Here is a 12,848-nt window from a genome sequence, read left to right on the forward strand (position 1 = left end):
TCGCAGTGACTGATATGTTTAGGTTTTGGGTCAGCGCTGTACAGTATTCTGAAAAAGTGTATTTCTAAAAGTGCGCCGTAATGACGCCAGTGTCAACTGCAGTGTGTGTTGGAAAGGACTGGATGCTGTTCAAACCTCATGCCAAATTTTTGTCACCCCAAACAAAATCATTTTAAATCCACACAATCTGACAACACTGGGGCTAGATCACAATATAAGCCACAACACAAGTGAGTTCAATAAAATATATCTTTATTACAGACATGTACAAAAATCAAATATACAAAACATTCTGCTAATGTGACTCAGAACTCCAGCATGGACCAGTCGTGGTAAGGCATCTCTTCTAGAGGAATTCTGCACTCTGGATTCTCATGCAGACAAGCCCTCATCATATTACAGCATTCTGTGAAGAAGAAATGGAGAGGTGAGGTTATTGTTATTATTATTATTATTATTATACCGTTTTTGCTTAATTGTTCTTTGATGAACATCTCACCTTGAGAGAGGGTAAATTTGGACCAGTCATGTTGGAGGTAGTACAGGTCATACGCTGATGGGAATTCTCCATGGAGCATTGTGAACAGAAGAACCCCAAGAGAATAGACCGTCGCTGGTTTGGCCCGGTAGCATCCTTTTTCATAAAACTCTGGCGGGATGTACGCTTCTGTACCTGGAGGAGAGACGTTTAGTTTAGCATCATGTTGAATATATATACCAGATGGGCTTCAGCTGTGCTAATTAACCAGCTTTCAATACGTATATTAAAAATGCTTATGCACATTCATAACTAGTGTTGTCAAAAGTATCAACTACCAATCGATACCGACACTCATCACAGTCATATTTGCTGAGCATGTGAACACCAATGGCCAATCAGTGGTGTTTAACAGCGCTCAAATTGACTTGTTAAATGTCAGAATCGATTGGTACCGAAGTCGATACTTTTGACCACACTATTCAAAACACCTACCAGAGAAGATACTGTAGGCTGATTCCATCATGAAGTCTCCACACCCGAAGTCGATCAGCTTGACTTCCAGTGTGTCGGGGTTCACCAGCAGGTTTTGAAGCTTAACGTCCCGGTGGAACACCCCGCGGTAACAGCACACGTTGGCCGCATAAACAGCTTGCCTCATGATGGTATGTGCTGTTTTCTCACTGAGGACTCCTCCGCTGACTTCAAGGAATGCCTCCAGGTCCATGCTTGGACTAGGCCGCTCCATCACCATGACATAATGGTTTTCAAAGACCTGCCAGTCCAGGAGCTTAATAATGTTCGCACACCTGGAGCCACCGCTGGCCATGTTTGCCAAGGTGATCTCTAGAGGAAGTGGCTGGTCACATGACTGAAAACAAAATAATAATGTTGGTTTTCTAACAAGGGTTTCTGACCACAGCCTGTGGTCTATAATAAATATAAGACTTTATAAACTGAACACAGCGAACAGAAAGTGTAGTCTACTCACAGAGCTGACATCTTGCATATTTGGGGTCTTCTGGACAAATTTAACTGCCACCTGTTTAAAGGAACAATTGAACAATTAACATGTGCACGGAGATCATTTCATTCAGTCATAAATCCTGAACAGAGGATTCATTCGTCAGCAGAAATGTCCAAACAATGAAAGCTCTGATGATGTTCTTTAAACAGGGAACTTCATCAGAGGATTTGAGTCTACAAAAATGAATACCTGCAGACCATCCTGTATGCGAATCCCCTCATACACGGAGCCGAAACCTCCTTCACCAAGCTGCTTTCCGAGTTTGTAGCGGCAGCTGATGTCATCTGTTAAAAATGAAGAAAATGTCATTAAATTATAAACCAAATAAAAACACAAACAGTTGAAGTCAGAATTATTGTCAGATTTCAGAACATGATAGTTTTAATAACTCATTTCTAATAACTGATGTCTTTTATCTTTGTCGTGATGACAGTACATCATATTTACTGGATATTTTCCAAGATACCAGTGTTCAGCTTAAAGTTCTGAATACTTAAACTTTATTGCTCTGCATCATTTGGGAAATATTTAAAAAATATGAATAAAAAAATCACAGGAGGGCGAATAATTTTGACTTCAACTGTATAATTTTACAAAGTTTGATGAGCCTAAACAAATGTTCTGAACTCCAGCAATAAACTTACTATTGTCCAAGCAGGTCCCATCATCTGCTGTAGACTTCACAGCAGAGTCCTCTTGTGAGACCTGATCCGGTGAAGGGTTCGAGTTTTCATCCAGGGCAGAGTCACAGATGTCATCTGTTATGAGCTGCTGGCTCACTGGAAGTTCATTGTCCTCATCGGATGGTGAACTTGGAGGACTATCAAGCTCTTGCTCCAGGCTGTCCTCGCTGAGGGAGGATTCATTGTCTGCTGGGAAGTGAAGCTCTGCAGAGTCGTTCTCAATGACCACTGCAGAGTCAAAGCTGTTCACTTCAGGTTTAGAGTCCAAGTCTTCGTCTGCTGGATCATCAAGAGCTGGAGGTTGGAGAACTTCCAGCTCCAGGTTGCTCACAGCAGTGCAGAAGAATTTAGAGCTACTGATGGGCTCTGCGTGAAGTTCGTGGATCTCCTGCACACATAGCTGATCTAAAGAGAGGAAGGAACATCATTAATATGACTCTACAACTCTTTTTGACAAGATATTTGAACAGATCATTTGCAGAAACATTACTCAATGTGTTTTTATTAATGATCTTCAAGGTTTTTCTGCATTGAATTAGCAAACAAGTAAACTATATATCTAAAGGCAAAGCTCACTGAAATAAAAAAAATCCTAATACAAATAATTCTTATTTTTTCTGTTTTTTACACAAAACTACAAATTCTGAAGAAAATTCCTGAAATCAGCAGCCATTAACCTTCATTGTAGGAACACAAAATACTGTGGAAGTCAATGGCTGAAAGCACCTCAAACAGGTTTAAGGAGTAAATTATGACAGAATTGTCTTGTTTATGTGAACTGTGGCTTTAAGAAACTATCTTTCTAAAATGTCTTCCAGTTAATGTTCATTTCTGATCTTTAAACACTTATGTGATGTGTTTGGTGTGTTTAACAGTATGCTTTAGTAATTAAAAGTGCTCATAAATCTATTTTACCAACAACAGTAGCTCTTCTTCTGGAAAAACAGGCGAAGAAGATGGGAGACAATTTGAGTTTCCTCTTTTTCTGTCTCCCTGCCTGTTTTCCTGCAGCGACGGCCGGGTCATCGGTCATCAGATGACGGTGATTCTCTGTCGTGCTGCCGGTGGGTTCGAGTGGCTCACACGGTTGTTCGTTCGCACACTTAACACCAAACGCTTTCTTCAGACGGTTAATCAGTTTTGAAAATGCCATTTTATCACTGTACTGTTGAATCGCAGAAAGTACTGAACTACTAGACATCCAAAGAAGCTAATGAGAGTTTCTGCTACGTCAAAAAGCTTTATACTGTCACTGATGATGTCAGAGTTCCACAATTCCATTTGGTATTACGTAGAGACTTTTTAAAACACAACAAACTTCTAATGAAAGCCCGCGCTAGACTGACTGGCTCATTCGCCTTAATGTGCTCACACAGCCACCTGCTTATACACATTTTTCCAATTATTCATTAATTTATTTTTGCACTTAGGCCTATTTTTTTCTGTCATGCACAACTTTTTCTGCGCTTTGCTTTTTATTACAATTATTACCATGTTTATGTATATTTATACGTGTGTGTGTGTGTGTGTGTGTGTGTGTGTGTGTGTGTGTGTGTGTGTGTGTGATTCATTAATTTTGAGTAGCTCATTTTTGTTATTTTATATTTTCATTATCAATTATTTATCATTTTTAACAGTATTATTATTATCGTTTATATTATATTTTATATATTATGATTATATAAATTCGTTATTCTTGTGAATTCTTTTTTAAATGAATAATGCTTCAAATAATAAATTAAAAAGAAAAATATGCAACAAAATGAAGTTATCCATGTATTACCTGAAACCGCCAGTAGGTGGTGGTAGGACACTGTCTTAAGTGAATAAGACATTTATTCAGCAACAAAGCAACTTTTGTATTTATGAATAGGTCAAGGATGAATCGACTCTCACAATTCATTTAAATCATAGATTCATTCACAAAAAATAACCCACTCTAGCCTAAATAAGGACTGAACCGATGTGAACAGGTAGGAATAATGATCAAATTCTTGTGGATTAAACCTCTTTGTTGACATTAATTGCAGTAGATTTTATTAAGTTACAACAAAAGGTAGGTAATGGTTTTAATTGCGAACTGTACTTATTTTATGTGTGAACATGCTACATGCTAACACCGTCACAGCATTCCAGTCAACTAATTTAGAGCTACTAACGTTAGTCAACAGTCCCCGCCTTCACTAAGTGAAAAATGCGAATTAAAAAGAAAAAATAACATAAATAAAATAAATAATTACAAATTAAACAAATGAATATTTAAGTCAGTGTAATTACATCTAACGTTTATTACTGTATGTCACAGGCTAGTAGCGCTGATTAGCATTTGATGCTAATGCTAACATTGATGCAACTTAATGTAACTGTAATGTAAATATTAATGTTATATTAACGGTACTGTAACTTTAAACTATCTATTGTTTTACTTAAAAGCTTGATCAAACATTTAACGTTAACATCAGTCAGATTAATTGCTATTTGAGTGATTCTGTTAAAATTAACTTACATTTGTTTCTGTCTAGATAACCTTAGGAACTATACAGGGAGAGGAATTATTTAGTTTTATATTACAGAAACTCGATATTTATTTTCTATATTTTTGTTAGGCCACAGTTTGAAATGCCATTCTGCGGGCTGAAATGGCATATTTAACACAATTAACCTCGACTTTACTACAAAAATACAGTCAGGTTTATTTTTTGAGGATAAATGTAAGCTTACTTTAGTAAAACTATGTTTTTGTCTTATTGGCTAAATGGGCTCATGAAAGTGTTTCACATAGAAATAAATAAATAATAATTAATAATAATAATTCCTTACATTTATATAGCACGTTTCCTGCACACTCAAAGTGCTTTACGCATTGGTGGAACATGTTTCCTGAAAGACATTTTGAAATGGAAACGATATTTTTCTTTCCCATTTATTGATGATATTTGGTCAACAATACATTTTTACGCCCAAATCAGGTAGAAGAAATTCATTTCAAAATATTACACAGGTACTACTATCCCTGCAATATATTTAATAATAAATAATAATAATAATAAAAATTCACAAAAATGTTTTGTACTTGTAAATTTTCTGATGATTTTTGGAAACAGGTTTCAGGGTTGATTTTTGATTAATTTGGAGATATGCTGTAGAGAGAGGAATCATTAAAAGGCCAGAAGTGAAAATTCTTTCGTCATTTACTCCAAACATGCTTGCGTTCTTGTGATATTTTCAGAAGTCAGTGGTCCCTCACTGATTATAAAAAACACACACACACACACATTTTGAGTCTCTATGCAGTTACATTGACTGTAATTTAAGTTATGAAAGGAAACAATATACTTTTTTTTGTTTTATATTAATTATGACGTATTTAAAGGAAGGCTTTTTGGCAAAAAGGCTCATTTTTCAAGTCACTCAGAGTTAAACTGTTGTGTTTGATAAATTTAATCCGTTCAGCTGATCTCTGGGTCTAACAAATAGTCCAAAATCCTTGATTATTACTGCAGAATGAGAGTATAGCAAAGATTATAGAATACACATGACGTGTCACTCGTATACTTTTGACTGGGAAAAGTGAAACAGTCATTATGGCGAATGAAGCCCCGCCTTCTAGTACAGGAGCCAATCAGTGATTGATATATGGCAAATAAAGCCCACCATTTAGTACATGAGCCAATCAGCGATCAGTATAGAATGACAATTCTCCAGGGGAGGGGCTTGGACTAGATGTGAGTTTCTGCAGATATTGTGTGATATGGACATTTATAAATGAAACTAAAAGGACAGTTACTGTTCAATTTTATTGGTTATTCATAATATGTAATGTAATCGTAATCTTGGCAAGCAGTTTTGAAGAATTTGATTTACCCATTCAAACAGAATGCCCATGTATACTTCCCGAGAGGCGTATAGGTATAGTTACTAGCCAGGTCAAGCTCGAACATAGCAGCTATTCATTTCCATCAGTCTTGGTGCATAATTTAACTACACAAGAGTCAAGTTTTACTTTAAAAACTTTTGGGGGGTGGGGGGTGGGGGGGTGGGGGGGGTCTCCAACAACAGGCTGATGTGCATTCAAGGTCAAAGAACACTTTCATTGTCTTAGAATATGCATTTATTTTTACCAAATTATGGCAGCGACTCTCATATGATTATTTAGCAATTAATTTGTTTCTACACCCCTCCCTAACGCGATGCTAATCTGCGCTGATTGGTCCTATTGTACTCTGTTGTGATTGGTCAACAGCGTTTAGCGTGAGATGGAGAGAAATGGCCACCATGGCTTATCAACAATATTGAAGTAGTCAGAGTGCAGAGTGTATGTGTGAGTATACCTGCCAACACTCACGTTTTTATTTCGGGAGTCTCCCGTAATTTCAGACCCATCTCCCGCCACCCTCCCGTTTTGTTATTTATCCCGGAAACTGATGATGGCCATAGCAACGACAAGTGCCAGAGGATTGTGCATTTAAATGCAAACGCATTTAAATCCGTAAACAAAGCGGCATGCATCGCATTTTCATCATGGCATTAGACGTGATATGAGAATATAAAGAGTTAACCAGATTCACTACAAGCGGTTATAAGTAGCAAAAAACAATTAAATACATAATTTGTAGAGAAAACAAAGAGGCAACCATTTTAATTGCACATACTTACACTTGTGAAATAGAGGAAGAAACTGATCCATAAACTGTGTACTGTAAAGTTCCTGTCGAGCTCTGACAAAGTCCCATACGTCAACAGACTTTTCTGATCTAAAGCACTCATCAGAAAAATGACAGGAACACAGCACAAGCCTGGGCTGTAATGTTGAGGTATTTTTGCCAAAATAAACCTCAACCACTGACTCTTCACTGTTTCATCTTTGAGTAGAGAAAATAACACTAACTTTCCCCTCACACTTCAGAGCACAGCGTCTTCGCAACATGATTCAACTGGCGTCTGCTGCAGTGTCCTTCTTCTTTTTCTTTGCTACTGTGTTTGTGGGCGGGGCTTGTTTTTTTAACATTTTCCCGGGATTGCGCGTGCAACAAATAGGCGGGTCCAGGCCCGGATTAAGAACTCAGGAGCTCCTGGGCACATTATCTTATAAGGCCCCCTACCTGGCCCTACCCCTAAAGTTGAATTTAAAAAATAATAATAATATAATATTTTTTATTAAAATGAATCTATAATTTGTTGCCCACATATTTAAATAAATGATATATAGTACATATGTGTTTACAAAGATTTAACTTATTTTTCAAAGCATTGAATAAAAATACTAATAAAATGAATGTTTTTTTAGTATACTTGTACAAGTTCACTGAAACAGTACTATATATCATTTTTTAAGGGTAGTTTTAATGTAGAGCTTTTACAAACTGATAGAGCATATTGTTTGCATGGCATAGGCTATATCACACAATGCCTCTCCAATAATACACACACTTATTAATGATTTACTGTCTCTCTCTTCCTCTCCCTGTATTCTCTCTACTCTTCTCGTGATGAAGAGTTGGCAAACAGCATAGATCAACTTGATTATAAACCTAAAAGTATCCGAAAATCACACACACTATACCTCTTCTCCTCTCCGGTCTCTCTCCTCTTCGGGGCCTTTCTCTCTCCCTCTCTCTCTCCTTTTTCTATCTGTTTCTCTCACGATGAATCCAGTCCGCGCTGCGCTGCTGTTAGCCTCCTCCGCCTGGTTAATGCTAGCTTACTGATCTAACGTTACCATAACGTCTTCTTCTATACCCTCATCCTCCTGATCATGGGTCTGTTTGAAGAAGGTGTGTATGGAAAATGCCTCAATAAAGATGCCTCCTCTCCTCTTTCTCTCGCGTTTGCTAAATCCACTTGTCCACTCATTTTTGATACATGATAAATACTAACGTTACACTACAGTCCGCTCAGTTAAGTGCGGGTTATTTCAAAACTGATGTTTCCACACTTGACCAATTACAGCATTCTGTTTAGTTAAAGAAAGAAAGACAATTTAAACATAATAATAATAGTCATATGTGATTTTTTTGCTCAGATGAAATACAGTTGTCTGAGCAATATAGTTTTTACAGAGAAGGAGGCACCTTTATTAAGGCTAAACATTATTAAATACCCACGAGGCACTTGACTTTATATCGCATTTGCATTATTTATTAAAAATGTTTCCTTCCTGTTAAAAATAAATATATTTCTAATCTGATATGTAATGGGGAGAAAAAAAGTAGCACAAGTTCAGCAGATGGTGAATTCGAACCGGGTTGATAATCAATTGTGTCAAAAGATGTTGCTGTGCACATTACGAGGTACGCCACTCAGGCTGTGATGCTGCATAACTCTTTAGACCCACACGGAATCTGCGCCCGCAGAATTCCACAGATTTTTCACAGATCTTTAGCCTATCATTAATTCTGTTTATTTACTTGAGTAAATGTGTAAATCTGAATTTATTCAGTTTTTATTCAGTAATTTATTACTTTTTATTTAATATATTAAGGTGTAAGTTATGATACTCCGCTGGATACTCCCAAAATAATTGCACAGAAATCCGCAGATTTTTACCAAAATTCTCCACAGAAATAGCAAAAAACGTCCGCAGATTCCGTCTGGCCCTGCTCTTTACTCTTGTTGTCTCTGTCAATCAAGCATCGATAGGCGGAAAGCATGAATAGCTTATTCCAACTAGGTGCGCTATTTGCAGTTAGCCTAAAAAAACACCCCGAAATTGTCTTTTTCTTCTCCCCCCTCGCAGGGGCCCCAAGTGCGCACAGGCCACTGGGCCTGTGCCTATAAGGCCCATTGGTAAATCCGGCCCTGAGCGGGGCTTAAGTTCCATTTCCTGGTCACGCCGGCACAGGTAAAGACTCGTTATCAAGACGATTCATTTGAAGCACTGCGAGTTGACTCTTTTATAAATGAATCAACAGTTTTAAACACTGCACACTTGCAGATTTAAGTCTTAGCTGAATAATTCACTTCACTTAGGGCTGTGTTACACAATACATGGAAGGTCATTCTCAAAAACCCATAATAGGGGCTCTGTAAAAAAAAAAAAAAGAAGAATAAACTGAACTGTCTAACTCGAGGGAATGTAACATGAGCATATTTGCAAGTAGTTGTGTGGTTTACCCAAAAAGGAAACTTATGTCATCATTTCTGATGAGTTTTTTTTACTCTGTTGAACATAAAAGAAGATATTTTTAATAATGCTGAAAACATGAACATTGACTTCCATAGTAGTTATTTTTCCTGCAATAGAAGTCAATAGCTAGAGGTTTTCAGCATTATTGAAAATGTCTTCTTTTGTGTTTAACAGAAGAAAGAAACTCATAACGAGTTCAAATATGCAGAGGGTGAGTAAATGATGGAATCATTTTTATTTTTACTATTGATTTCACTATTAATTTATGTTATTGAGTTTAATTTAAAAGCCTCACAAAAATACTTTATTCATTTATTCGTTTATTTTCTTTTCGGCTCAGTCCTTTTATTAATCAAATGCAATTCATCTTTATTAGGGACCGAGCACCGAAACGGTGCGTAGGCCCTATTGGAATTGCTCCGTTTTTTATTATTATTATTATTATTATTCCGCCCCCTATCGGGGCATTTTTGAGGGTCTAAACATGCCCGAAAACTCATGAAAATTTGCACACACACCAAACGCGGTGTAAATAGCAGGTTGATATGGGTCTCGGAAGTGGGCATGGCAAAATGACTCGACAGCGCCACCTAGAAAAATTAAACGGACGAGCCCCCGATACACGAATCACGCACATGCACGAAAATTGGCACACACCTCAAACACGCCAAAACATACGAAAAAGTCTCTTGGAGCCATATCTCAAACCTAACAGGAAGTCGGATAATTTTAACTTCCTGCGGCGAAAAAGTGGCTTTTTTGCCATTTCCAGGCGTTGTAATTTAACGAACTCCTCCTAGGGATTTTATCCGATCGACACCAAAATTGGGTTTTGTCATCTAAAGGCCTTGGCGATGTTAAATTGCGAAGCTTTAGAGTTTTCGTCGATGGGCGTGTCCGTGGCGGCCTCGCAAACTTTGACGATTCGCCACAAAACAGGAAGTCATTATAACTCAGGCATGCATTATCCGATCTGCCTCAAAATTCACACGTTTGATAAGAGTCCTGACCTGAACACGTTTACATGCCAATATCCAGATACAGTTACAGCGCCACCTGCTGGCCACAGGAAATGACATGTTTTACATCGTAACAAACTCCTCGCACAAATTTTTTCGTATCAGCACCAAATTTGGGTTGTGTTATCTGAAAGCCCTAGCGATGACATATTGTGAAGATGTAGAGTTTTCGCAGAGGGGCGTGTCCGTGGCGGCATGACAAACCTCATCGCTTCGCCATGGAACAGGAAGTCTTTATAACTCAAGCACACAATGTCCGATCTGCCTCAAACTTCACATGGTTGATAAAAGTCATCTCCTGAACACATCCTCATAACAATAATGAAGTGGGCGTGGCAAAATGACTCGACAGCGCCACCTACAAAAACTAATCGGACGAGCCCCCGATCCACGAATCACGCACATGCACGAAAATTGGCACACACCTCAAACATGCCAAAACATACGAAAAAGTCTCTTGGAGCCATATCTCAAACCCAACAGGAAGTCGGATATTTTTAACTTCCTGCGGCGAAAAAGTGGCGTTTTTGCCATTTCCAGGCGTTGTATTTTAACGAACTCCTCCTAGGGATTTTATCCGATCGACACAAAATTGGGTTTTGTCATCTAAAGGCCTTGGCGATGTTAAATTGCGAAGCTTTAGAGTTTTCATCGATGGGCGTGTCCGTGGCGGCCTCGCAAACGTTGACGATTCGCCACAAAACAGGAAGTCGTTATAACTCAGGCATGCATTATCCGATCTGCCTAAAAATTCACACATTTGATAACAGTCCTGACCTGAATACGTTTATATAATGATATCCGGATAGAGTTATAGCGCCACCTGCTGGCCACAGGAAATGACGTTTTACATTGTAATATACTCCTTCCGCAAACTTTATTATATCAGCACCAAATTTGAGTGATGTTATTTGAAAGCTCTAGCAATGATATATTGTGAAGATCTAGAGTTTTTGCAGAGGGGCGTGTCCGTGGCGGCATGACAAACCTCAACGCTTCGCCATGGAACAGGAAATGCTTATAACTCAACCACACAATGTCCGATCTGCCTGAAACTTCACAAGGTTGATAAAAGTCCTCTCCTGAACACATCCACATAACAATATTGAGTCAGTCATAGCGCTACCTGCTGGCAGAAGGTAGTTTGGCTTATAACTCAGCCACACAATGTCTGATCTGCCTAAAACTTCACATGGTGGATAAAAGTCGTCTCCTGAACCCATCTACATGCCAATATTGAGTCACAGTCATAGCGCCACCTGCTGACAACAGGAAATTACTTATAACTCAGCCAAACAATGTCCGATCTGGCTGAAACTTTACATGGTTGATAAGATTCCTCTCCAGAAGACATCTACATGCCAATCTTGAGTCACAGTCATAGCGCCACCTGCTGACAGAAGGAATTTTGGCTTATAACTCAGCCACACAATGTTTGATCTGCCTGAAACATCACATGGTTGATTAAAATCCTCTCCTGAAGACATCTACATAAAAATATTGAGTCTGTCATAGCGCCACCTGCTGCCAGAAGGTAATTTGGCTTATAACTCAGGCAAACAACGTCCGATCTGCCTGAAAATGCATACGGTTGATAAGACTCTTCTACTGAAGGCATCTACATAACAATCTTGAGTAACAGTTATAGCGCCACCTGCTGACAGGAGGAAGTTCGAGATATATCTGTGTTTTTCTCAGGTTTTTTATATATATCGGCTTAAATTAATGTTGTTCGCTGTTCTCTGTCATCCTGAGGCCACCGGGCGGCGGTGAGCCCGGGTGCGAGGTCCCTATCATCGCTGCTTGCAGCTTTAATTTCTATTGCACTTTTACAATGTAGATCAATGATGTCAAAACAGCTTAACATAGAAGTTCTTGTAAATTGAAGCTGCTTCAGTCCAGTTTTCAGAGTTGAAGTTGTAAATATCACTGCTGAAAGTCCAAACACTGAAGAGTAAATCCAGCCGAGCGAGCCAGTGGCGACATTGGCATGGAACAAACTTCAACAACTGACAAAAGTGTAGAATAAAAGCTCTTGAGAGATACCAGGCTCAGTTGGCCACGACCAGTTCTCCTCTAGCCAAACTTGTGCAAAGCCGCAGTCTAGGCACCAGAGACTTGAAAGGTTAACGGCAGGTGGTCAGGCTAGCCCACTGGATCATTGCGGATACTCATCGATCACGTGTGTCTTTCAGGAATCAATCTCTCACTCTCCACTCCTCCATGACCACTAGAACATTGTAGCATTTGTGATGGGGTGATTCACTGCAGGACAGAATAGACTATTTGTTTTAGGTATTCCTAATAAACTAAAACAGACTGAATGCTGATACAACTATTAAGAGTGTCTCACCTAATCCAAGTTCTCAGTTAGCCGGTGAAAGAAGGAAAACACTCTGTTGTTCATGGTTGTCATTCTCGTCATAACTTCTGCTGCCTTCTTCTGGCTCACTCTGGTTGTTGCTGTGCATTTTGTTTCATCCTCTGGATTTATTTATACAAAAAATATTTAGGC

At 38.6% G+C, this 12,848-nt stretch overlaps 3 protein-coding genes across 3 annotated transcripts in view; 1 reads left to right on the forward strand and 2 right to left on the reverse strand.

The window, feature by feature from the left end:
* The window catches only part of cdk5rap2 (CDK5 regulatory subunit associated protein 2), a 635,428-nt gene that overhangs the window by 365,561 nt on the left and 257,019 nt on the right, over window positions 1-12,848 (reverse strand). The window lies entirely within an intron of this gene.
* Window positions 236-3,720, reverse strand: LOC147838710 (serine/threonine-protein kinase pim-2-like). The gene is made up of 7 exons (XM_087300530.1): window positions 3,104-3,720; window positions 2,150-2,593; window positions 1,695-1,789; window positions 1,470-1,520; window positions 974-1,349; window positions 500-673; window positions 236-406 (listed from the first exon to the last, which is right to left on the reverse strand). Exons 1-7 carry the CDS (start codon window positions 3,387-3,389, stop codon window positions 306-308), a joined length of 1,527 nt encoding a protein of 508 aa, XP_087156656.1. The 5' UTR covers window positions 3,390-3,720; the 3' UTR covers window positions 236-305.
* The window catches only part of LOC147838711 (serine protease HTRA2, mitochondrial-like), a 35,807-nt gene continuing 27,078 nt past the window's right edge, over window positions 4,120-12,848 (forward strand). The window contains exon 1 of the mRNA XM_087300400.1: window positions 4,120-4,161. The gene's annotated coding sequence lies outside the window, so the exon portion shown is untranslated. The remainder of the gene's footprint in view (window positions 4,162-12,848) is intronic.

Source organism: Danio rerio, chromosome 21 (genome assembly GCF_052040795.2).
Source record: "Danio rerio strain M-AB ecotype USA chromosome 21, GRCz13ab, whole genome shotgun sequence".
Taxonomy (NCBI): Eukaryota; Metazoa; Chordata; class Actinopteri; order Cypriniformes; family Danionidae; genus Danio; species Danio rerio.

Excerpts from the sequence above, each read along its gene's own strand:
- LOC147838710 (XM_087300530.1), bottom strand. The coding sequence starts at position 3,389 with ATGTCTAGTAGTTCAGTACTTTCTGCGATTCAACAGTACAGTGATAAA. Across the intron at positions 2,594-3,103 it reads AAGAAGAGCTACTGTTGTTG|ATCAGCTATGTGTGCAGGAG; the intron begins GTAAAATAGATT and ends TCCTCTCTTTAG. Across the intron at positions 1,350-1,469 it reads ATATGCAAGATGTCAGCTCT|TCATGTGACCAGCCACTTCC; the intron begins GTGAGTAGACTA and ends TTTTGTTTTCAG.